The sequence below is a fragment of the Pseudorasbora parva genome, chromosome 13 (assembly GCF_024679245.1).
Source record: "Pseudorasbora parva isolate DD20220531a chromosome 13, ASM2467924v1, whole genome shotgun sequence".
Lineage (NCBI taxonomy): Eukaryota > Metazoa > Chordata > Actinopteri > Cypriniformes > Gobionidae > Pseudorasbora > Pseudorasbora parva.
The window spans coordinates 10,881,489-10,909,167 of NC_090184.1; the positions used below are offsets into that span (position 1 = coordinate 10,881,489).

Consider the following 27,679-nt stretch of genomic DNA (forward strand, 5'->3'; position numbering starts at 1 on the left):
ATTGCAGTGTGATAGGAGGGCCTTACAATTAGGCTCATGTTGGCATGATGAAGTAAAATGTCTACCAGCACACAGGTGTTTTAAAGTGTTTTAGCTTTTTCTTAACAAAACTCAAATACAGCACACACACAAGCAGATATAACAACAACAACAACAACAACAACAACAACAATAATAATAATAAGTACTGGGAACTACTAGTCACGGATGGATATATATGTCAATTAGTATAAAAGCATTTGACAGAAAATTTCTTAAAAAGGAAAGCTAATTAAAAGGAAGCATTTGCGTTTACCCTGCTTTGCTGTGGTCTAATTTCTACTAATTGTCTGCGTGTAATTCTGAATAGATGTTTGAAAGTATGCTGGAGTGTTCTTTTGTGGTTGGAATATTATAATGTAAGATTTTGGAATGAAATAACTGAAGAGAATTCCATTTATACTTGCTAGTTGTGTCATTGCATTAACAAGCTGGATGTACTGGCTTTTGAGCATGAAGTGTGCTGTGAAGTATGCAATCCAGCTCACATTGTACAAAATGAGGCTGAAGGTTATTGATTTGGCCTCATTGTAATTTTTCGGCAAATCTCTTCCCATGTAAGAAAATAAGAGACACAAGAAACCAAGAAACCAACCCATGAACATAACAATGCTAATAATTACAGTGTTCCCCATTTCACAGCTGAGTATAATCTGGTCTTTAAAAGTGAATGAGTCCCCAAAAGCTTTGGGAGCTGAGATAGTCATCCACAGCACACAAAAAAATAAGTGAATGACAGAAAAAAATCCAACAAAGAGCCACTGTCCGTTGTGCTTTACCCAAAGGCTGTGCACGTTGGGAAACTTGGCAGCCATTTTAAAAATACAAACAATTTGAAAGGAACGAACAGCCATACAAGACAGAAAAACAGTGAAGAAAAATGCAAATATGACATTTCTCATGAGGCAATGTACAGATGTGGGTTTTCCAAAGAAAAAGAACACACTTGTGCTAGACATAATCAAACATATTAACATAAGAAGACACATGCTACCACCAGCAGACCTCACCACTGGTGTGTTGTAATTATAGGCGAAGAGGCAAAATATGGCAAAAAGGATGATAATTAAGCATGTGGCGGAAACCATGACAGCGATGGAGGAGGTTTCTGCAAACTGAAGATAGACAACAGAACGTTTCTTACATTTTGTGCTGCCCTCATCAGACCATTCACTTTCTGCACATGGAAAACAGGCATAGGGGTCCCCTGATAAAACAGTAAAATAATATGAAAACCAACTTTGTGATCAAGGTCAGACAAATATTGATTTTACAATGAATGATGGTGAGAAATATTTGTGTAAAATGCATTCACATAGATTTAAAGGCCAGTTTTGTAACTTTGGTTAAAAGTAATTGAAATACTGATGTCATTACAGATGGTGTGGAATGGAGAATGCACAGCATAGAGCTCTGCATAACATTATATTCATAATCTATTAAACGGAGCTGCTATTCAACAAATACATTTAAAATATTATTCATTATAATGTACAGACTAATTTAAGCAAACTCACTCAATGTGTGTTTTCTTTTACTAAGTTTTTGTCAGAAAGTACACATTTATATTTTATGTATAACAGATTTGATGTATTATGTGTTTTTTTTTTTTTTTTATGTGCAAAATACATCTCTGATATCATTTTAATGCCTGCAATCGTGTTATTTGTTTCAGTCAGATAACATCTGGATAAGTTTACCCTAGGAGCTACACTGTAAAAAATTCTCAGATTGAAAATTTACTACACTGTATAAAATTATTTAGAAAAAAAGATTACCTGGTTGCCTTAAAATTTTGAGTTCATTAAAATTAAATTTTTGAGTTAATACAATGAACATTTTTTGCGATTCGTCAACCTTTATTAAAATATTATTAAAAGATTTTGTAAGCATATTGTGTAATTCTGTGTGTTTTATTTCTGATGACGCAGTGAAACATGCCAAATAGTGCTATTTTCATGATTTATCAAAAAAATTTATGTGGTTCAGATACAATAATATTTTGAGTTTCCATTTATTAAACAAATGTCCTTCATTCTATCAACTCAAATGTTTAATTTCAATAAACTCAAATTTTTTAAGGCAACCAGGTTACTTACTTTTTTAAGTTAAACCAACAAAAACCAACAATAATTTTTTACAGTGTAGTGGCTGATCACATCTAAATCATGGCCGAATTGAAATTCTGTGAATTGATACATTTTTCAGTTGGCCGAACTGAAATTCTGTGAATTGATGGAATTTAATTCACATAAATTCAATTTGGCTAACTGAAAAATTTAAATGTGATCAGTCACTTGAAAAATTTCAATTGGAGAATTTTTTTTATAGTGTACTTGCCTTAAATAACAACTAAATTGGCAAATGTTTCAGTTTATTTCCCCTATTAAATCAGAGTGGACTGAAGAAGCTGAAATGCCAAGGTTTTGTTGTCCAAGTACTCACGTGAATAATTCACATAGCTGTTACGTGGACATTTTTTACACAGAAAACAGCAACTATAAAATCCATCAGGTTCCCTTGAAAATCCCTTTTTGCACTCAACAGAACAGTTTGAGAACGGAACCTTTATAGATTGAGAAAAAGTGTTATTAAAATTAAGCTGAGTCAAGTATATGTTTGGATAAATAGGCTACTCACCAAAAAGATCACTTACAGAAACATTGTTATGCCAGGACAAGAGAGAGTTGTTGATAGTAAAAGTTATTTCTGGATATGTATTATATATGCCCACCATATCAAATCGTGGAGGATTTGTTTCAGTATGCCAGCGTACAACTGCAAAACTGACAGTTGGATCACCATTATCATCATATTTCACCTGACGGCCGTTAAGTGGGAAGTCCAAATTCTTGATTTGTTCTAGAAGCTGTTGTAAAATGTGGCAAACAAAATCCTATAATGAATGCTGCGAATATAAGAATGATATAACATTTTTGTTATCATTGTATGATGCATTTACTCACCATGTATGGCTTAACTATGATGTTTTTGTTGCAGTCATTCATGTCACACTGCAGAACCTTATGTAATGCATGAGCTATGGTGTATATGGCAGCATAGATGGCATAGGAGAATGTGGGATTTTCATTTATAATTTCCTCTGCAGTCAACGATCTGCAGTAATCACAATTTTGATTACATGTCTTACTATTACTCTTGAATTCATTATTAGCACCATCATTATGGCCAGCATCAGCTGTTCCCCTGTCTTTATAGATGAATTCATTAAATCCGGGCAAATACAACAATCTTTCTGTAATGCCAATAATGGTTCCAATATTCTCAATTCCTGGCTCTCTTGGAAGCTGTTGATTCATAGCCCATGTTTCACTTGCAATCCATACTTTGTCTTGGATGTTGTTCGCTATGGCAGCTTTGATAATGTTGCTTGCATGTTGTGGCACAGTGAAAACAACAATGACATTTATATCAAGCATATCAATCTTTTTAAGTGTTAGACTGTAGTTTGCCCTTTGACTTAGAGTCTCTTGATAGGCCAAACAAATTCCAGTATTGCGTATATAATTGTTAAATAGTCTTAGGCCGTCTTCGCTGTAATCATCTTGGCTGCCAAGAAAGGCAACCCAGTTCCACTTAAACCACTGTATGATGCGAATAATCATCTCTATCAGGTCTTTGTTGCTGGGAACTGTTCTTAAAAAAGAGGGGTACTGAAGTTTATTACTTAATGCATAGCTGGAAGCTCCATAATTCACCTTTGAAAGAAGAGAAATACAATATTATGTGTTGTAGTATTTCTTTATAAATATTTAAAGGAGAATGAAAAAAAAAAACTATTTACCAATGGTATAAGGTCCATTGTGATCAGTGGTGCAATAGTCATAGTTTGTGTGCTTCCATATGGCCCTGTTAAAGCAATCACTTTAGGCTGATAGTTGTTGAGATTTTCTTTAGGTTTTATTGATCCATTTTTTGAGATAAAACTGAAGACTGAAGGTAAATTCTTTGTGTCAGAACAATGGTCAAATATTTCATAGCCCAGAGAAACATTGGGCAGAAGAGTGGTGGAGTTATTAATCTCTTCAACAGCAAACCTCATCACTTGGAACATCTGATGGCCAGATTTTGAGAAAGTGTATCTAGAACACAATAATGAGGAAGTGAATTTTGCTTTATCGATTCTTTGTTTTTAAAAATATATATATTTAAATATTAAATATTGAGAAAATGCTGCTGATAGTAATTTCTTACCTGGAGCATTCAATGGCTTCTGGGGAGAAAAGAGGTGTTGCATGTTGAACTTCATGTAAAGCAAAAAGGCCACCCAATAAGTAATCTCCTTCCAAGCTGAACTCAGATTCTAAGCAAGAAACTTTGAAAGAGAAACAAATAGAGGCCAAAAGGAAAGAGCAAATACTACTCAGAAGCATGATTACGATGGACCGTTGGTTGTGGAACTGGAATCTGTAGTAGCAATCCATAGAAGTCAGGTTCCTATTCAACAATGAAATTTGCTTACAACACAATTCAATTTGCTTAAACAAAGTACAATTTCCATATCTAAACTCAAAAAAAGTTTACATCAATCTGTTAAGTAGAGCATTACACCACAACACAAACAGCTGCAAAATATCACTTTAAATACACAGGGTTTTAACATTTTTGACTAGCCTCATTCTTCCTTCTTACAAATAGTTCATTGTTTACAGCATAAAATGGCTCTGTAATTAGTGCATTGTGTACAGATTTTACGAGGTTGTGGGATATGTTGAGGACAAGCATGGAAGTGTGACACCCAATTTATTTTGGAAATGTACTTGATCATGTTATAAATAGTTTAACTGCACAAATAGACAGTTTATCTGGAGGTGAAGTTGGTTGACCTTTGAAATTGAGGTGTAACAAGCAGGGATCAACACTAGTGTTTTGATAAGTGCTTAAACCCCAGTTTCTCAGACAAGGTACCTGAGCTAATGGTGAAGGCAGACAGCAAGACATATATGCAACACAATGAGATATAAAATGTATAAATATAAGGTATACAAAAAGTGCTCCTATATATATATATATATATATATATATATATATATATATATATATATATATATATATATATATATATATATATATAATATAATATATTAGGGGAGAGTGGGGCACAATCTAACTCTTTTTGTCTCAGTTTGTGTAAATCCACTTGGGCTTCAGAGTATTTTTGCCACATTAATTTCAATTTATTTCTAGTACAATGATGTGGTTTTGTTTCATTAATACAGTGTATACTTTTTTTTTCTTGACCTACCCCTAAAGAATAGAAGTAAAATGCAACATACCCAATAGGTGGGGGACATTGTAATATGACCGAATGGCATAATAAAATCTTACCCGATATAATCAAAAAAATATCCAAAACTAAAATATTTTTTTAATAAAATAAAATTATTACCTTTTTAAAATGTTATAAACCTAATTTTTAATAATTGAAAATATACTGTTTTTTTAGTTTGACAACAAACACATCGCTAAATACACCTACAGCATAAAAACATAATAATAATGAACATTTTCTTGACATTGACTCTTCATATCTAAATTTATTGATTATTATATTGAAAAATAAGTAGCAACTGAATTTAGGCTAATAGTTTGTCTCTGTTAAATTTTAATATTAGAGTAATGTGCAAGTAAGGGCTCCCTAGTTTACAGCATTTTCTTTAAGAAAATTGTAGTTATAATTGAATTATTTTAGAGGAAAGGCACAACAGAATGTGGTTGTTTCAAATTGCAATATTTTATTCAGAATACATCATAGATGACATATCAAATGTTTAAACTGAGAAAATGTATTATTTTATGGGAAAAATAAGGTAAATTTTAATGGCATCAACACATCTCAAAAAAGCTGGGAAAAGGCCATGTTTATCACTGTGTGGCAGTGGCCTTTTTTTTTATAACAGTCTGCAAATGTCTGGGGACTGAGGAGACAAGTTGTTAAAGTTTAGGAATAGGAATGTTGTTCTTGTCTAGCACAGGCTTCTAGTTTCTCAACTGTCTTAGGTCTTCTTTGTCGCATCCTGCTCTTTATGATGCGCCAAATGTTTTCTATGGGTGAAAGATCTGGACTGCAGACTGGCTATTTCAGTACCCGAATCCTTCTTCTACACAGCCATGATGTTGTAATTAATGCAGTATGTGGTCTGGCATTGTCATGTTGGAAAAAGCATGGTCTTCCCTGAAAGAGAAGACGTCTGGATGGGAGCATATATTGTTCTAGAACTTGGAAATACCGTTCAGTATTGATGGTGCCTTTCCAGATGTGTAAACTGCCCATGCCACATGCACTTATGCAACCCCATACACACAGAGATTCTCTAAATCTTTGGATGATATTATGCTCTCTAGATGATGATAACTTCAAACTCTTTGCAATTTTTCTCTGAGAAACTTCTTTCTGATATTGCTTCACTACTTTTTTTTCGCCGCAATGGGTGATCCTCTGTCCATCTTGACTTCTGAGAGACACTACCACTCTGAGAGGCTCTTTTTATACCCAATCATGTTGCCAATTAGCCTAGAAATCTAGACGCACCCTAGCGGCAGCAAATTTAATCTGCCTGCAAGTGTCGTCTAGGAACTCTCAATACCCTTCTGAGCTGTATTCCCCGCACTCTGGACGGGCCAACCACATCGTGTATAGAGTCGGCGGGCGGCCGAGTTGTGTTTGCGTGCTTCTAGTAAACACAGAACCTGGCCGAACGGCGGCGGTCTTTCGAATCAGCTTTGACCGCGACTCTGGAAGACTTGGAGTTAAGCTTTTCTCTGAGAAAAGAACAAAGAACGGCACTGAAGTCATTCTTAAAAAGGGAAGATGTGTTCGGAGTTTAGCCCACCGGATATGGTGAATGTTTAATCTGTCAAGAAGCTCTGTTTCACCTTCGTTGCTTTGGTTGGTATTAGGCTAGTTCCCAATTGACCTAATAAGTTGCAAATTGGTCCTCCAGCTGTTCCTTATATGTACATTTAACTTTTCTGGCTTCTTATTGCTACCTGTCCTGAATTTTTTTGGGGAATGTGTAGCTCTCATGAAATAAAAAATGAGCCAATATTTGGAATGCCATTTCAAAATGTCTCACTTTCAACATTTGATATGTTATCTATATTCTATTGTGAATAAAAAAAAATAAGTTTATGAGATTTGTAAATTATTGCATTACTTTTTTATTCACAGTTTGTACAGTGTCCCAACTTTTTTGGAATCGGGTTTGTATAAAGTGGCTGTAAGCAAAAAACAAACAAACAAAAAAAAAAAAGCTAAAGCATTTCCATTTCCACCATTAAAAAATTAAAAAGTACAAAATCAACTGGAGATTAATGTGATTAGAATAGGACATCTTTCTTGTCTATTTATATTGTCTTATTTATGTCTATTTATATGTCTTATGATATATCTTATGTCCATTTATATTGTCATGCATGACATGAGGTTTGGGGTGGTAGGCTCAGGCATGTATATGACACAATGTCACATACATGTTTCTGTTTCTAGCACTTTAAATTTTGTTTAATATAAAGTGCCTAACAAGTACAATTTATTATTATTATTATTATTATTATTATTATTATTATTATTACAATATTCCAAAATAAATGTAAAAAAGCTAAAATACATAACTAAATATATATAAATATACAAAGGGAAAAAAAGCAAAAATAAATATAAAATATAAAAATAAAGTATTAATAGTTATTAATAGTGGATAATTTAATGTACTTCCATGTCAAAGTATCTGTAATCAGATCTGTTGAATATCCGGTTTCTGTTCATGTGTGCCAAGACATTTTAGAAATCACAACCAGACGTTGTTTTAGGGTCATGTTTGGAATAAAGAGTATATGTGGTAACCCTACATACATGTGAAGCCCTCTTCGCTGACAGATATTATACTAAACATGTGACAGGCAGTGCAAGTGACAATAATAGGAGAAGATGACATGACTCACCATGTTTGTTAAATTGTCCAACTCACCACAGTTGTTTGATGGGCTTGTAGATGATGCGAGCATGCATGCGTGAAAAAAGAAAAACAGTAAGGGCGGATGCCAGGTGGACGTGAAATGCTATCATTTTGATAGCAATTTAGATGAATGCTAGCAATGTCAGATCAATGTGACAGATAGTATTAGATAATATCAGATATATTGTGATGATTAAATTACATTAAGCATAATAAACAGCAGGAAAGGTAGAAAATGGAGCTATACGGAGATAAAACGACCAAACAGGTACCTGCTGTGCCAACAACAGCCACAGACCGGAAAGGTCAGAGAAGTGGTAAGTTCATGCGTTCATGACCTCAAGGCTAGATTATTGAAATTCTCTACTCAGTGGTTGCCCTGTTCGCTTAATGAACAAACTCCAGCTGGTACAAAATGCAGAAGCTAGAGTTTTTACTAGAACCAGGAAGTATGACCATATAGCCCTTTTCTGTCAACACTGCATTGGCTCCCTATTAAACATTGTATACATTTTTAAATCTTGCTTATTACTTACAAAGCACTAAATGGTTTAGCTCCCCAGTACTTTAGCGAGCTCTTAACACATTATACTCCCCCACAAATTTATTGTGGTCTCAAAACTCTGGCCAACTGATAATACCTAGAATATCTAAATCAACTGCAGGCGGTTGATTCTTTTCCTATTTAGCACCTAAACTCTGGAACAGTTTTCCTAGCATTGTTCGGGAAGCAGACACACTCTGTCAGTTTAAATCTAGACTAAAAACACATCTCTTTACTATGGCATACACATAGAACATTTTTAACTTTCATTATTCAAAATCAATTGACTGATTGTTAGGCTGCATTAACTAGGTCAGCCGGAACCGGGAACACTTCCCATAACACCTGATGTAATCGTCACATCATAAAAAGAACGGCTACGCTAATGTTAGTCTCTCTGTTTATCCCGAGGTTTATTGCAGTTGGCCAGATCCAGGCCGTGTCCAGATCTGATGGTGGACCTGCGCCCAGACATGACCAACGCATCCTGGAGTGTCTGCTGAGACCGTGCCAATTGGCGTCTCCTCTGAATTTGCCTCCCCGGCATGTCGTCCTAAATAAACCTGTCCTCAGTTCCTTCCCACTGTTGCCTTTGGCTTGCTTAGTTGGGGACACTAAAATTATTATCTAAGTCAGGGGTCCCCAATCTCGGTCCTGGAGGGCCACTGTCCTGCAGAGTTTAGCTCCAACCCCAATCAAACACACCTGAAACAGCTAATCAGTGTCTTACTATGGCCTATAAAGACATTGATTAGCTATTTCAGGTATGTTTGATTAGGGTTGGAGCTAAACTCTGTAGGACAGTGGCCCTCCAGGACCGAGTTTGGGGACCCCTGATCTAAGTTATTCAACTAAATATACAAATAAAATGAATGAATTAGGTCTTATTTAATTCTAAACACTATAATACTGATCTGCCAACATTGTCGCTATATAGTAATTTAAAATAAGCTGATAACATCACTGATTTGTGTTGTTGATGGTTAATCTTTGAATTTTTTCTTTGAATTTTTTGCAAAAATTCTGGCAAATATTTTTGTTTGATAAAATAAAGGAACAGTTGTTGAACAGAATAACTGAAACAATTAAAAAGTAATAGAAAGAAACAGGAGAGAAATGTCATCATCTATTGTATCAGAAAATGTACTGCTATTGAAATGTGAACAGTGACCTTCAGTCAGGAAGTTTATTCACATATACTTTACATTTTTACATTTGCTTAACCAAGTTCCTGCATCTGTTCAAACACTTTTGCATATCTGATTTGTCACCTAAGAACTGTCACATTACACCACCAATGTGGTATATGTGACAATTGTGACAATGTGAGGGAGAGAGGGAACAGGTGAGAGAATCATGAGCCATGCACATTGCCATTTGTGATCAACTGTGCCACAAAGAGATCAAACCCGAGTCTTGATCCATTTTCCAAAAATCACTCAACTTTTAAATGCTACGTAAGATGCTGTTTGTTTAAAAAGTTCTGAAATGTCAATAACTAATCATTGTACTGTATCTCCATCGTCTTCATGGTAGTGATGATGAAATTAAGTTTTCCGAAGCATTGAGGCTTTCCTCTCAACTGTATTAAAAAATGGTAAATTACTCAAGACTTTTCAACACTGTGAACATAATGACATCTTGTGGTCAAAAGATGGAATATCTGAGTTTTGCGTCCCAGATGACAAAGCCAATTTTGTTTGTTAATAATTCAGTTTGTGTAATTAAAACCATAAGGCAATACAAATATTTAATCTATATAAATACAAGTCTTTCACATGTCATTACTTACATAATGTATTAATAAACATGAAATGTATGAAAAATAGTAAATGTACAAATTAATAAATTAACCAACTGTGTACTGTAGTGTTGTACTATAGCATTTTTTAGGATTCGCTTCGATCAACACATGCAGCTTTATCCAAATAAACTTTTGACTAAGCCCTAAACCTATATTCATAGACAAGGCTCATGAATAGGCTAGTGGGGGAAATAATTATTTGATCCCCTGCTGATTTTTTTACTTACAAAGTAATAAAGGGTCCATATTTCTTATGGTAGGTTCATTTTAACTTTCCCCGCTAAACACTGAATTTTCCGTTATTTGTGAGAAAACGCTTCCTGGCCAAAAACAGAATTTTCCGGGTTTCTGTGTTTTTACTGCCAGATACTAGGGGGTGCTATTACACATCTTCAGAATGAGTACTCAATGTCCTGATCAAAACACAAGCGAGGAAGACAAGATGCAGTAAAACAAGCGCATGTAATCATATGAATCAAACAACACGATCATCGACATGAAACATCCTAGAAATCAAAACTATCTAATGTTACAGAATGAGATGTGGACCTAGGACGAGCTACAGGACTGTAGCTAGCTAGCTAAGTACACACCGCATATATTTTAACTAGCCGATCCATTGCAATGTATTTAGCTATAACTATCAGTATAACCAAAGTAGCTGTTTGTTTTGCTAGGTCATTTTTCAATAGTGTCTGTAATTATCAATGACAAAAGTACAATTTGTTCCACAAATAAAATGCATAAATCTTGTGTTTCAGGGGGATAAGAGGGAGCACAATCATTTGAATATACTCCAGGGTTTCTACTGATACAAAGCCATATGCTAATCCCTGAATTAACCCTTCAATGCATATTGTATTGAAAAGTTTTACTGATACGGTTCAATATATAGACGGTTTCATCAAACGCACGCGCGTTGTTTTGGTTACGCGCCTGGCCCGAAGTTAACTTCCGGTCTTTGTCTGTTTATCGGTCTGGCTAGTGGATAGTATGGCGCACTACCCAGTAGAAATACATTTTTGACGTACTATTCTTGGTTAACATGATATAAATATTAAAAATCAAGCAGAGAGCACATGACACCAGCGCAAAAACAGTGCGTGAGACTCACCAGAAAGCCTTGTGCTTACTAAATGTCCAATATGCTGCATATGAGATCGGTGTCTAATGTAATTTAGACTGTATGTCTAATGTGATTTACTTGTTATTTATTTGCTTGTTATCAGAACTAATCTACTGTAGAGGTAACATATTCTGGCTGTGTTTTCACATTGCACATGTGATCCCCGTGATCCTATGCAGATCGGCTCTTCACGTCTATCAGGACACGTTTACATTTGTTCACGTCAAGTGGTCGCCATCTGGATAGCCGATTGAATTTATGTTTACCATAAAATATTTAATTAGGTATGTAAAAGGCCTTTACGGAGTGTAAAACAACTTTCGCTTTATCCTCTATTGCAGTGCCCAGCACGGGATTTTTGTGATGCATTCATATACAATCAATCTCAATAGGGTACTTAATCTACAAGTTTAAGTTTCCCAACATTAATCTTATATTATGAAACAAAGAAACGTGTTATTCCGACCCATTTCATAATTGAAAGGGGAGCGCACACGCATTTATATAGGCTACTGTACAGAAAACGGCTTTACATATGTAATATGTATGGTCCTTAAAGGGTTAGTTCCAAACCCGTAAGACCTTCATTCATTGTCGGGTTGGGATCAGCGTGACGGTGAAAATTAATGACAGCATTTTCAGTTTTGGGTGACCTACCCTTTAAGTGAGGCATTTCCCCACTCTATATTGAAGACAGAAATGGGAGATTTTTTATAATAAACATGCTGAAACAACAACAACAAAAAAATATAAATTAAGATAATGGTTCACAATTAAAATTAAAGATGCTAATGCATAAGAAAGATAGCGCATCCTCTGGTGTTATTGATGTCTACCGGAAGTTAAGTTTGGGCCACAAAAGCGCGCATAGCGTTTGTTTATGTTGCTGCCGTTGAAACCGTCTTATTTTATTTGAGTGTTTCCTTGATATAACGACACTGAGAAATGCATAAAAAACTTTAAAGAAATGCATAGTGCATGATGTCGTCACGAACCTACGAATCAGCTTTTTGAACCGGTTCATTGAACCGAACTGTCCGAAAAGAACCGGTTCGCGGAAATGAATCGGACTTTGTATCACTAATTCACTGTACTGCTTTAATTTCAATGGATGTCTTCTCTGTAAAAAGAATACACTTAAAGGAGCACTAGGTAACTTTTCAACCTTCATAATATAATTTTCAAGACTCTTGTGATGATACATCGACTTACAATAGGTTAAATGACACGTCTGCTATAGCTTGATGGGGTCTGTATCGTTTTTAATCGTACTTTTAAACTTCGGGTTTCGGGTAGTAACCCGAGAAAAAAAAGAACTACAAAATTCGACTGCTTTACGGCCAGTGTTGTGCAAGTTACTTCCAAACTGTAATATATTATAGATTGCTTATTACTGCTATTTAAAAGTAATTATTTACATTACAATATTACTGTCTCAGAATTGTAATGCATGCGTTACATTACTCCTGTATTACTTTTGAGGTACTTTCACCAAAATAACTACAGAAGTAGCTCTAAACATTCTAAGATGAAGGCTACCAGAGAGCATTTTACATCCAGTAGAAGGCAATATGATGAATCATAGTGACTGTGTGGTATCAGGCTAACAATAGAGAATTGGCTCAAGACAATGCAAGAAATCATGACAGACAGAATCACAAACGATCCAGTTCTGTTATAAGTATTGTAGAGGTAAAGTGATTATCTGGCAATATCTGGGAATAGCTTCTGTTAGACACAACAGAACTGTGTGTAAACTCTAAGTTGACAATATGTGCATTTGTTCTTTTCTTATTGTTTCGACATTGATAAAATTTTGGTTTTAGACAAAGGTTGCATTTACATTTGACTATTAGCCTATACGTTCTTGTCCTTATCTGTGATAAACTCTAAGCAATGCGCATCCATCTCGCGAATGTACAGTGGAGATGTGACGGTAGGGACATTTTCCCACGGTTAATCAAAGTGTGGTGTGACAACACCAGTAATAACAGGAACATGCGCAAAGTTATGCTTCCATATGAACTGAAAACACGCCAGTGCGCGCACACCGTGAATGACAGCTCGTCAGTAAATGCGCGCTCTGTGCAGCCAAGCAGATTTTAGTTTCGGTTTAAAATTAGCCTATTATTATTAATGAAAAACACAACACAATGACAAACTCCCTTTATTAGGCGCTTTTACATTTCACTTTGAAACCAAATCTTCCGCGATCATCTGTCAGCTCAAGATCTGACTCCTGCTGCGACGCTCGTTCGGATCATGCTTATAGCAGACACCAGTTTTTATTTGAACGGCCTTGTTCTCTAACTGAACAAAATTACTTAATTACTATTTTTTAAAAATCAAAACCGGTGTACAGTAGGCTAGTCTTATTCTGTCATCTTCACCCAAGTGTTTAGTTTGGCTCAGCAGCGCGTGCCTCGTCTCTCGTACGTTCTTTGACGCGATCGCCGTTGTGCTATTCTTTTAAAGGACAGAGCCTTTAAACATTCTTTAGCCACTTTTCCACTGGCCAGAGGCTGAAATCATGCCTGTGGCACTTCTGTTAAATCCGCCCTAAACACGCACTGGACTATGTCACACAATAGGCTATACAAATGTACACCAGCAAAAGCAGAGATGAATAAAGTAAATCGCTATACAAATATATCAGAAGCTGTCATTAAGTCTTTATTTACAAACCTGGACACCACACGCGGCTATTGACTGACCACGAACAGGTAATACTTTGCATTTTCATTCGTTAATGTATCGCTATTTTTTTCCTTTTCCGTTTTCTTTTCTTTCTTTTTTTTGGTGGTGGTGGTGGTGGTGGTGGGGGGGGGGGTAACGCATGCGTTACTGGAAATGTACCGAGTAAAATATTACTGAAAATTCATTAGTAATGCCTTACACTACTGCGTTACATCAAAAAGTAATAAGTTACTGTAATGTATTACTTTTGTAATGCGTTACTTCCAACACTTTTTACGGCATAGACGTCACTTCCACCAGGTACCCACACTTCCTTAAATTCGGACGTGCGAGCCCAGCTTTGTTCGTCGGATAATATAGTCATGTCCGAAACAGCACAGACAAATAAGAAGGAAAAGGTTTTGTTGGAGGAAAGCAATAAGAGGAAACGAAAAAGTGATGGGATTAAAGGCAGGACAAGGATCAACATTGGACCAGCGTTTGCTCGTTGGCGTGAGCTGAAGGAGGCGTGCCCGACCGTTGCTGTCATGCTTGTTATGGTGATTACCTACCACTCAAACATTGAACTGAAGTATCATATAGATTCTGTAAAACGGTAACCAATAGACTGCTATAATGACGCTGGCTTGTAAACGTGGGCATCGTGATTATTTGGCGTTTGAAAAAAATAAAACCCATGAAATTATTTTCATATGACATGCTGAAACATATGCCACTGACTGTACCTGGGATGAAGACATTTCACACGCGCCGCCAGAAGAACACCTGCATGTGAACTCCTCCTGCAGTGTTCAGGGGAACTGTTAGTGCTGCACCAACCCGCGGGGACACTTTTATGAAGTTATTTGGCCGGCCCGCACCACTGTATATATTTTTACAACCCGCCGCGCACCCGCAACCATTAAATAGACATACGGGGACCCGCGCATCACTAGTTCAGGGCCATAATGGGTGTCATGTCAACAAATGCACGTGCGATGGCATCCCCTGTTGTAGGATGACAGAGCTTACGACAGTAGTTGAGGACATTATTTTTTCCCAACTGTAGGGGGACCCGAGAGCAAAAGTTGCCAAGTGCTGAAGTAAGTCATTTTCACCACTGATTATTTTTGCTTGCAATTAAAAAATAAACCTGATTTAAATATAAATTTGATGTTCTATGAAGGTTATTTGCTATATACATGGACTACAATTTTAAATTGTCGAGTGAAAACACATTACATTAAAATATGCACTTCACTATGCTGACAGAAAACAGGTTAATGCGCTTACATTTAAAAAAAAAAATCAATGTAAGGGACAAATCTAGCAGTGCCGATCAGTTAATGCCTAATGCACTTTGAAGCCTGGTAATAGAGACCTGCCCTGCCGTGGGAGTACCGCGGAATTTTGTGCAGACACCTTTAAGAATTTGCCTGTTTCTCCATATCAGATATGGTATGCTTTGCGAGCCCGATCTCAATGAAAATGCGTATAATTAGTACAAGTGTGGAATCTTGTGGAATGTATCGGCCAAAATGAGTTTTGGTGTGCATATGGTACACAGTTTTTCACGTGCCTATGATACACACTTTATGGCGTATTACACATATGAACCCCCCACCCCACCACCCCCAACCTACCCAAGAGCATGTCATATGCAAGCCATAAAGAGCGTATCATGCACGTGAAAGACTGTGTAGCACAATTTCACACTTGTACTATCGATACGCATTACTATGTAATCATGTTAAGATGATGCATCTGAAATGCATTCAGGCTGGCTACGTGGTGACACAAGAGACAATCAGGCAATTGTTGAAAATACTGGATCCCCATGGAGTGCAATAGCAATGTCAAGCAGCTCATCAGAATGTTCTTTTCTGCTGTCTTGAGGTGTCTGCACAAAGTTGACTTCCTAAAAACAATAAAAATTGTATTACTTAAAGACAATGCCTCAAACCCAAAGTAAAATAAATCCAGATTAAATTTAAAAGGCGGGACATGTTTACTTCCATGCAGTCCAGCTAAAATAGAGCTCTTGCCAGGACTTTGAGAGATCTCATTAATTCAGAAAAACAGAACAAATTTTTTTTCAAGAAAAAATGATCTCGTAATTCTGAGATAATTAAGTCATTAATTCAGAAAAACAGAGCAAAAAATTTATTCATGAAAAATGATCTCATAATTCTGAGATAATTAAGTCATTAATTCAGAAAAAACAGAGCAAAAAAAAAAATATTCATGAAAAATTATCTCATAATTCTGAGATAAATAAGTCATTAATTCAGAAAAACAGAGTAGATTTTTTCTTCTCAAGTGAATGCAATAAGCTTCCGTAAGATTAATTATTATAGGTAAAAATATTTTTTTAGTTACATTTCTTTTCTTTTCTTTTTTTTACTGTATTTCTATTTCTATGTTCCAAGTTCCTTGTTCGTGTTCATCCATTTAATTAAACGCAAATAAAACATATATACGAACAACCTTGAGGTGGATGGGCTACAACAGCAGAAGACCCCACTGGGTACCACTCATCTCCACTAAAAATAGGAAAAAGAGGCTACAATTTGCACAAGCTCACCAAAATTGGACAGTTGAAGACTGGAAAAATGTTGGCTAGTCTGATGAGTCTCGATTTCTGTTGAGACATTCAGATGGTAGAGTCATAATTTGGGAATGAGAATGAGAGCATGGATCCATCATGCCTTGTTACCACTGTGCAGGCTGCTGGTGGTGGTTTAATGGTGTGGGGGATGTTTTCTGGACACACTTTTAGGCCCCTTAGTGCCAATTGGGCATTGTTTAAATGCCACAGCCTACCGGAGCATGTTTCTGATAATTTCCATCCCTTTATGACCACCATGTACCCATCCTCTGATGGTTACTTCCAGCAGGATAATGGACCATGTCACAAAGCTCGAATCATTTCAAATTAGTTTCTTGAACATGACGATGAGTTCACTGTACTAAAATGGCCCCCACAGTCACCAGATCTCAACGCAATAGAGCATCTTTGGGATGTGGTGGAACAGTTTTGTGCCCTAGATGTGCATCCCACAAATCTCCATGAACTGCAAGATGCTATCCTATCAATATGGGCCAACATTTCAAAAGAATGCTTTCAGCAACTTGTTGAATCAATGCCACGTAGAAAAATAGTGCAGTAAAAGTATGGATAAAGCACATAAAATGTACTCAAGTAAAAGTAAACTGTTTTTAAACTACTTAAACAGTACAATTCCTTGGAAAACACAGTTCCCATAAACACAGTTGTTTTGCAATGGTGGGTTATTTACAAGGTGACTGAAGTTATTTTGCAGAATGTAAAAAAGGGGGAGATGTCATGATATAATAAATTAATCATGAATTGCCACCCTGAAGGATAAATGTAATGTTGGGGTTAAGGGGAGGGGCTAACTCAGAGATATAAACAAACATGGCTAAAACCTGGAGCTGGTCTTGTGTCTTCTCCACACAACATATTAAAACATTTGTGGTCAATAGTATCGAATGCAGCGCTAAGATCGAGTAACACTAATAGAGAGATACAACCACGATTGTATCATTTGTAACTCTAATGAGAGCAATCTCAGTATTATGATACGGTCTAAATCCTGACTAGCAATCCTCACAGATACAATTTCTTTCTAAAAAGGAACATAATTGTGAAGGCACTGCCTTTTCTAGTATTTTTGACAGGGAACCTGTGAGGAACTGTGCAGAGATACATCCCCATAATGTTTCGACCTCCGTGCTTGACTGTAGGGATGGTATTCTTGGGATTATAGTTAGCATTTCTTTCCCTCCAAACATGGCGAGTTGAATTGATGCCAAAGATCTCAATTTTGGTCTCATCTAACCACAGGGCTTTTTATTGGATTTTGACATGCTTTAAAGCCTGCGACGATGGGAGACCGGTCCATAAGCAGGTAAATCTGTAGCCGGTTAAATATCTTTAAATTGCAACTATTAGTTAACAGTTTATTTCTTATGTTAAATGTAACCGTTACAATATATTTTAAACATTTATATATTTACGTCCAAGTTTATGTAAGTAGGCCTACTTATTTTTTATTCAACTCACAACATCTCAGATGCATATACTTTTTATGACATGCCTGCACTTCAAATGTGGCCTTCAGAGGAGCAGCCTTCACATTGGGACAGCCTTCGTAGTGCGGCTGTGACGCAATCACACTTCAAATGCGGCCTTCAAAGGGTGCAGCCTTCACATTGGGACCGCCTTCGTAGTGCCGCTATGACGTAATCGCACTTCAAATGCAGCCTTTGAAGTGCACGCCCTTCACTTTGGGACACAGCTTTTGGGTACTTCTCAACATCCCTCCTCATTTCCTTGCTCCTCCATCCTATGACCCGGAAACTGATGGAGCTCAGCCATCTTGTAAGACATCTCAATTCTCTAATTGCACTGCGAGGAGGCAAGGATCGAGGAGTGAGGCTTCCTGAGGATTCATGAGCGAGTATACACAAGTGTATCCTTTATGGAAGTGTTTGTGTTTTATCGACTAAACGTCACATGCATTTATTCTCCTCCCCCGTCCCATCATGCCACAGTTTATTCATTATTATTATTATTGTTTACTAGCCTAGAAATCTAGACGCACCCTAGCGGCAGCAAATCTAATCTGTAGGTGGGCGGGGCCATAATGACGACGGCCAAGTTGCGTTTGCGTGCTTCTAGTAAACACAGAAACTGGCTGTCTTTCTTTTGACCACGACTCTGGAAGACTTGAAGTTAAGCTTTTCTCTGAGAAAAGAACGGCACTGAAGTCATTCTTAAAAAGGGAAGATGTGTTCAGAGTTTAGCCGACCGGATACGGTGATTGTTTAATCTGTCAACAAGCTCTGTTTCACCTTCGTTGCTCTGGTTGGTGTAGCGCTATCCTATCGCGTGCAGAGGGAGTTTGAAAGACAACTGTTTATCCCGCCCCTCGGATTGAGCCCTTTCTATGGTGAGTTTCCAGACCAAACATCTTGATGTGGGTCTGGCTTGTCAGGCTAATATTTTTATGTAATATATATATATATATATATATATATATATATATATATATATATATATATATATATATATATATATATATATATATATATATATATAAATATTGTGACAAGTCTCCCGAGCTCTCATCAGCGTCGCCCTGGCAACGGATTGCAAACACCTGCACGCGATCAGCATGGGCCGGATCGTCACAGCTGCAGGCCATCAGGCCCTGGCATAAAAGCCTTCACTCTGGGAAACAGTTTGAGCATGATCTCCATGCAGCACTACGCTAACGCTTGTCTCTCTCTCTCTCACCCAGAAAGCAGCCTGTGACGCTCCGGCCACCTCGCCGCACCCACGTCACCGCTAGCACCAGGGCACCCGGAAGGAGGACACCTACAGCGCACCTGCACCTAAAAATCACCATGTTTGTCAATGTTTTCCCCAATAAATCCACCCTCTGGGGGTTTTGCACCAATTTCATTGTTGCGTGATCCTTCACCCTGCCACACTGGTGGAGAATGCGGGCAAGAGCATGAAGGATCACCAACCACCCCCTGAACACTGACATTGTTTTTTTTCTCTCACCCACGCAGTCAACAGGATCGGAAAAAAGGCGGCGCTCCTCCCCCATCATGGAAGACCTGATCAAGTGCCTTACCGAAGTTAGTCTGCGACAGTAACAGATCACCGAACACCTGGCGGCCCGTCAGGAAAAGGTTGAAGAGGAAGTCGCCGCTCTCCGCCTCGCCCCTGCACAGCGTGTTCCGCTGCCTGATCCGCGCGTCCGCGCAACCCAGCTGCTGCCGAAGTTAACCAGCCATGACAACATCAAATTGTTTCTTCAGCTATTCGAGACCACGGCGGTTCAGGAGAACTGGGACCGGAGCGAATGTGCGCGGTTGCTGGGACCCCTGCTGATCGGTGAGGCACAACGAGCCAACTTTTCACTGCCCACTGAGAGGGCTGACAACTATGATGCATTAAAAAGAGAAATCCTCGGACGCCTCGGGCTGTCGTCCATTTCAGCAGCCCAATTGTTTCACGAATGGGAGTACATGCCTCGTCGCCCAGCCCGCGCCCAGGCCGCTGAACTCACAAGACTGTCTCGACACTGGCGGGTCAGGTGGCGGAGCGCGTAACGAACGACCGTTTGCTCCGAGCTCTCCCGCCGCCCACCAAGAGGGCGGTGGGAATGACGAACCCAACCACCATCGGTGAGCTCGTCGAAGCCATCGAGTTGGCGGAGACGGCGATGCACCGCGACCCTGGGGAGCGAGCGCCGTCCTTTCCCCGGAGGGTGGTCCTGGAGCGACGCACGCCGGAAGGCACCCAGCACGCAGTACACAGGCCTGCGGCTCCCGGCCCAATCGATGAGCCGATGCCCACGGAAGAACCGGTCCCACCGGTACGCGCCTGGTTGGCTGGCTGCACCGTCCATCAAGAACCGCCCCGCGGAGCCCCGCGAACGGAGGGGAAACTCAATGGGTGGCCGGTTCTGGCCCTTCTCGACTCGGGGAGCTCGGTCAGTCTCGTCCAGGCCGCCATTCTACCACCACAGAAGAACTTCAAAGCCCAGCTGCCTATCACCTGTGTACACAGCGACACTCGTCACGTCCCGGCCCGCCGAGTGACGATCTCCGCTGGCCCCGGCACCTGGCCGATTGAAGTGGGAATTATGAAGGACCTTCCTGTGGCCGTACTCCTTGGACGGGACTGGCCGGGCTTCGAAGAACTGCTTCGGACCTCCGCCCAGCCAGCCAGCCAGGCCGGGAGCCGCCCCCAAGAGCGGCGCGGTCGGAGATGGAGGACGACCCAGGCCGCTCTATTGGCGTCGGACAGTGGGAGAGATGATGAGTCCCCCTCCCAAACTCCTAACGTCTTCTTTGATGTATTTCAACAGGTCCAGGGAGGGGGCTCCTTCGCGAAGGCCCAGCTGGAAGATGACCGCCTCAAGAACTGCTGGACTCAGGTCCGGACAGTTGACGGCCAGGACCATCACCCAGCATCCCATCCTCTCCCGCATTTCATCGTTCGGAACAGCCTGTTGTACTGTTTCGCCCAGCGTAGGGGGGAGGTCAAAGAGCTCCTCGTGGTGCCGAGGACCAAGACGGAGATGATAATGGAACTAGCCCACAGCCATCCGATGGCCGGCCACCTGGGAGTCGCCAACACACAATCCAGCGGATCTGGGACCGTTTCCACTGGCCAGGCTTAGATGGAGAAGTGAAGCGCTTCTGTCAGGCCTGTCCGACCTGCCAATGGACTGCACCACGAGCTCCTCCCCCCAGCCCACTCATTCCGCTTCCCATCATCGGGGTACCTTTCGAGTGAATCGGAATGGACCTGGTGGGGCCGTTGCCTAAGTCTGCCCGGGGACACGAACACATCCTGGTGATCGTCGATTACGCCACCCGGTATCCAGAGGCAGTTCCCCTGAGGAAGGCCACGGCCAAAAACATCGCCCAAGAGCTGTTCCTAATCTGCACCCGAGTCGGCATCCCAGCGGAGATACTGACGGACCAAGGGACCCCCTTCATGTCCCGGCTGATGGCGGACCTCTGTCGGCTGCTGCAGGTAAAGCAACTCCGCACCACGGTGTACCACCCACAGACAGACGGCCTCGTCGAACGGTTTAATCAAACCTTTAAACAGATGCTCCGGCGTGTGGCAGCGGAAGACAAGAGAGACTGGGACCTGATGCTCCCATACATCCTGTTTGGCATCAGGGAAGTGCCTCAAGCACCCACGGGATTCACCCCATTCGAATTGCTCTTTGGCCGTCAGCCGAGGGGTCTCCTGGACGTGGCCCGTGAAGCCTGGGAACAGCAGCAGCCGGCACCTCTCCGCTCCGTCATTGAACACGTGAGGGAGATGCATGAGCGGATCGAGAGGGTCATGCCATTGGTCCGGGAACACCTCACCAAAGCGCAGCAGTCCCAACAACAACGGTACGACCGGGCGGTCCAGCCACTAGAGTTTCAACCAGGGGATCGAGTCCTGGTGCTGGTCCCCACCTCCACATGTAAGTTCCTCGCGACCTGGCAAGGTCCGTTCACCGTCGTGGAACGAGTGGGGCCCGTCAACTATTGGCTGCGCCAGCCGGGTCGCCGGCGAGAAGAGCAGCTATATCATGTTAACCTGCTGAAGAGGTGGGTGGGGACCCGAGAACAGCTCACCGCGTTGGCCTCCGTCGATCCCCTGGTTGTAGACGTCGGGGACCACCTGGCGGCCGCCCAGAAGACGGAGTTGAACCATCTGGTCCGTCAGTTCTCTGATGTGTTCTCCACCCGTCCCGGGCAGACCAACGTCATCCAGCACGACATCCGAACACCACCAGGGGTCATCGTGAGGCAGCGGCCCTATCGGGTCCCAGAGGCTCGGAGACAGGCCATCGAGGATGAGATTTGTGAGATGCTCAAGTTAGGGGTAATCGAACCATCCCACAGCGCCTGGTCCAGACCACAATCGTCATGGTACCGAAGCCGGATGGCACCCTCCGGTTCTGTACTGACTTCCGCCGGCTCGACGAGGTCTCGGAGTTCGATGGCTACCCGATGCCCCGTGTCGACGAGCTACTGGAATGTCTGGGGAGGGCCCGGTACATCACGACACTTGACCTCACCAAAGGATACTGGCAAGTCCCCCTCACGAACTCCGCTAAGGAGAAGACGGGGTTCTCCACTCCAAGTGGGCAATGGCAATACCGGACCCTCCCCTTCAGCCTCCACGGGGCACCGGCTACGTTCCAGAGGATGATGGACATCCTCCGGCGTCCTCACCAAGCCTACGCTGCAGCCTACCTCGATGACGTGGTCATCCACTCCGAGACCTGGCAGGACCATCTGGAGCGGCTCCGGAGGGTGCTCCTCGAACTCCGGAGGGCTGGGCTGACCGCCAACCCCCGGAAATGTCATCTGGCCCTTGCCGAGGCTCAGTATCTGGGTTTCCGGTTGGGTAGAGGACTGATCCAGCCGCAACAAAAAAAGGTAGACGCCATCCTGACAGCGCCCCGCCCGGAGACCAAGACCCAGGTAAGAGCCTTTTTGGGGTTGGCGGGCTATTATCGCTGTTTTATCCCTAACTTCTCCTCCTTAGCATCTCCCCTGACAGACCTGACCAGGAAGGGGCAGCCGGAGAAGGTAAAGTGGGATGACACGCTGGAAAAGACCTTCCGGGACATCAAGACCTCGCTGACCACGGAACCAGTCTTGAGGGCGCCCGACTTTAACTGCCCCTTCCTGCTGCAGACAGACGCCTCCGACACGGGCCTCGGAGCGGTCCTCTCCCAAGTCCAGGAGGGTGAGGAGCACCCCGTCACCTACATCAGCCGTAAGCTGACCCCAGCCGAAACCAGGTATGCGGCAGTGGAGAAGGAAGCCCTGGCCATTAAGTGGGCAGTCCTGGAGCTCTGCTACTACTTCCTGCTGGGACGCCGCTTCACCCTGATGACGGATCACGCCCCGCTACAGTAGATGGCCCGCGCTAAGGACTCCCTGGGACGCGGTGGTCCCTAGCGCTCCAGGACTTCCACTTCACAGTGGAACATCGGGCCGGGACGGCCAACTCCAACGCTGACGGACTCTCCAGGATGTGGTCAGCTTACGCAGGTCTGTCAGGGCGCACTCCCCGCCCACCCCTATGTTCCCCAGTCTCTGCCACTAACTTCCGTTACAGGACCAGCGCGATGCTTAGGGGGGGGGGGGGGGGGGGGTGTGTGACAAGTCTCCCGAGCTCTCATCAGCGTCGCCCTGGCAACGGATTGCAAACACCTGCACGCGATCAGCACGGGCCGGATCGTCACAGCTACAGGCCATCAGGCCCTGGCATAAAAGCCTTCACTCTGGGACACCAGTTTGAGCATGATCTCCATGCAGCACTACGCTAACGCTTGTCTCTCTCTCTCACCCAGAAAGCAGCCTGTGACGCTCCGGCCACCTCGCCGCACCCATGTCACCGCTAGCACCAGGGCACCCGGAAGGAGGACACCTACAGCGCACCTGCACCTAAAAATCACCACGTTTGTCACTGTTTTCCCCAATAAATCCACCCTCTGGGGGTTTTGCACCAATTTCATTGTTGCGTGATCCTTCACCCTGCCACACTATATATATATATATATATATATTTATTTATTTATATTTAATCTTAATTTTGCTTCAATAAAATATGTTTAATTGTATTTTAGATGCATGCAGTGATCTGGCTGGTGACAATGCACTTGGCAACAAAATTCATCCCCCAGAAAAAAGTGGGTGAAGCCTTATTGGAAGAGGGGAATGTCCATGCCAGGGGAATGGCCAAAACAGAAGACTGCAGGTCATTTAATAACAATTTACTGCTACACTTGACGTTAAAGGGATGGTTTACCCCAAAATTTTAATTGTCAAAACCCAATGGCTCAATGAGACCTCCATTGACAGCACTAGCACTCCCTTTTTCAATTCCCAGAAAGCTACTAAAACATTTGAAAAACTATAGGGGTGACTACAGGGGTTCAACCTTAATGTTTCGTGCACTTTATTCAATAATATCTATTGATGGGCAATCTCAGAACACTGCTTCATGAAGCTTCAGAGCTTTACGAATCAGTGGTTCAGCGCACCAAAATCAGATGATTCAGATAAAATCACCCACCACTAGATATCGTGGAATAAAGTCATTATTTTGGGCGCAAAATAAGTTCTTGCCTCTTCATAACAAAAAGGTTAAACAATTACCTTGCTGTCATTGGAGGCCTCACTGAGCCACCAGATTTGAGCAACAATACCTTAATTTGTGTTCTGAAGATTTAAGATTTAAACTAAATAGCTTTCTCTATTTTCTTTTGCAGGAAGACCATGAAAGATCTAAAGCATGCATTAGAAAAGAACTGGAAAACATTTGGCCTGGCCACACATGGTCTTGGTCCAGCTGTCATTAAGGGGAACCTTTTCGATTATTGATGCATGTCTTAAAGGGTTATTTCACCCAAAAATGAAATTGATGTCATTAATGACTCACCCTAAGTGGTTCGTAAGTCGTTCCACACCCGTTCATCATCGGAACACAGTTTAAGATATTTTATATTTTAGTCCCAGAGCATAATGCAGTCAATGCCCACTTCACTGTCCTTGTCCAGAAAGCTAATAAAAACATCATCATCAAAGTAGTCCATATGCAGGGGCGTAGCCATCTTTTCAGGAGTGAGGGGGACAGAAATGTCGTAATACCAATTTTTTTATTTTTTTTTGGACCGATATAATTTATCACATCTCTTGCTTTTAATTAAGTAAGATATCAAATACACTTCTGAACAATAACCTCTAATATCTATAATATTTTCTCCTATGTTTTATGCAAATTTTATGATTGGTTTATATACTACAAAGATTTCTGCATTAAGTTTCCATAGATTTTATGCAAAGTAAAAAAATATATATTCTGATGTAAACCAGCTGTTCTCTATGTGAATATATAGTAAGTGCAATTTATTCCTGTGATCAAAGCTGAATTTATCATCATTACTCCAGTCTTCAGTGTCACATGATCCTACACTAATCATTCTCATATGAGGATTTGATGATCAACAAACATTTATGATAAATATCAGTTGTGTTGCTCATGGTGATGCTTAATTTTTGTGGAAACCATCTAAACATTTGTGGTAAAATTAAACAAGAGAGAAATTATTGATCAGATATGATTTAAATTGATCACAAGTGATATTTTTAATATTACAAAAGATAATAATTTATTTAATAAATTCAAATAAATGCTGTCCATTGAACTTTCTATTCATCAAATAATCCTGAAAAATAAACTGTATTATGGTTTCCACAACATTTTAAAGCAGCACAACTGCTTTCAACACAGATAATAATTATAAATGTTTCTTGATTATAAAATCATCATGATTTGTAAAGGATCATGTGACACTGAAGATTGGAGTAAGGATAAATTCAGCTTTGATCACAGGAATAAATTACTATATTCACATAGGAAAAAAGCTGTTTTAATTTGTAATATTTGTAATAATATTGTAATTTCACAATATTACTGTTTTAACTATTTTTGATTAAATAAATGCAGCCTTGGTGAGCATTATTATACGTATAAAAGCTGCATTATTCATATGATACTTTATTGTCAATATAGGCTACATTGAGATTGCTTGAAAAACACACATAAAGCATATATTGTCGCAATCGGCCGATTGTCGTCGTCACGTTTCATCACTCATAATGATTCTTTTCCTTCAGCTGCAGCTCCAGGGTAACAGGGTATTACTTATACGAATCCAGTTTTGGACATTTTGTGAGAGCGCCCTCCTCATATTTAGATGCGAATAAAATGACTGGTCATATGCATAGATTATTTTTTGTCTCTGAATTTAAATCTTGATGTATTCACATTGGTGAATCTCGAATCACGAATCTCGCTTGGAGCGGGTCGACTAGGATCGGTGAGACCCAGTAAAAGTGCGGGGGATAAACTGTGAAAAAACTAACTTGTGCGCTCTTTCAACTAAACTGTACACTTCATTATCCTCACAAAATGTGTCAGATTTGCTCCACTCATGGAGATCTGTAAGCATGGCTTGTATTGTAACTTGCTTTCTCTAGCTGGATCTAAAGCAGTGTGAATCATCAGATATGTTCTCACAAGATGTTGGATACAGAATGTTATGAACCAGTATATATACACATACCTCTCCATGGCTATTTGCAACACATGTGCAAAATTTGGTCCCTTTACAACTTACAATTTCTAGACTCCCATCAAAATGATAGACAGTAAGGTTTTCATTTGTCCCTTAGCTAGGATTCACTGTCAACAATGTTTTTTGTTTCTAAGATTTTTAAGATCTTGAACTAGGAGTCCTTGTTTCGCTGCAATGTTTTGTGAGAAAAGTAAATGTTTGCACAAACATCCACATTGGAATCTTTTGCAATCACATTTGTACATGACCAAGTCCACACTGTGATATTGTGTGCTTGTGTCAGGTGGAACCAAAAACACTCCACTTTTTCACCCAGGCCTTTTGCAATCATAGAATGGGCAGCATTACTGGTCTCTTCAGTGTTTGCTCCTATGATTCGTCCAGTTTCTGTGAGGTCATCCAGGTAACTGAACAATAAAATAAGAACAAGGTAGAACAATGGTAAACTCCTACAAAAATTAAGGGGGGTGATCATTTAATGATGTGCTTTACGGGGTTGAGTTTTGCAACATTATGCCGTGGGAGCTGACAGAACTTTTTAATGAATGTTTTCATGAGTGATATGTGCTAAGGAAATAATGTCATAGCGAATAGTGAATGTTTATTCAAGAGCTTCCAGTATTCAAACAAGTTGATAATGGCCAACAGGTAGTGGCCAGAGGTAATGTCTATGCAATATGATCACATGATTATGAACGTCACTTGATTTCTGTAATTGGCCATTACAATTTAGCACCATAATGTACCTGTGATATTTTTGGACATCACCACACAGCAAGCGAAGAAGTTGATCAATCCGGC

The 27,679-nt window shown here is 40.6% G+C and overlaps 1 protein-coding gene across 4 annotated transcripts; it reads right to left on the reverse strand.

Annotated features, from left to right (window-relative positions):
• Nucleotides 1-82: 82 nt before the first annotated feature.
• On the reverse strand, nucleotides 83-27,679 carry LOC137038074 (taste receptor type 1 member 1-like). Of its 4 annotated transcripts, XM_067412514.1 has the most exons (8): nucleotides 27,625-27,679; nucleotides 8,005-8,047; nucleotides 4,255-4,497; nucleotides 3,845-4,142; nucleotides 3,006-3,758; nucleotides 2,696-2,908; nucleotides 2,485-2,605; nucleotides 83-1,246 (listed from the first exon to the last, which is right to left on the reverse strand). In XM_067412514.1, the coding sequence occupies exons 3-8, from the start codon at nucleotides 4,482-4,484 to the stop codon at nucleotides 312-314; spliced, it is 2,550 nt and encodes an 849-aa protein (XP_067268615.1). In that variant the 5' UTR covers nucleotides 4,485-4,497; nucleotides 8,005-8,047; nucleotides 27,625-27,679; the 3' UTR covers nucleotides 83-311. The 4 variants fall into 4 exon arrangements, with proteins under 4 accessions (XP_067268615.1, XP_067268617.1, XP_067268616.1 ...); XM_067412516.1 differs by lacking the exon at nucleotides 27,625-27,679 and having other exon boundaries at nucleotides 8,005-8,088; XM_067412515.1 differs by lacking the exons at nucleotides 8,005-8,047; nucleotides 27,625-27,679 and having other exon boundaries at nucleotides 4,255-4,611.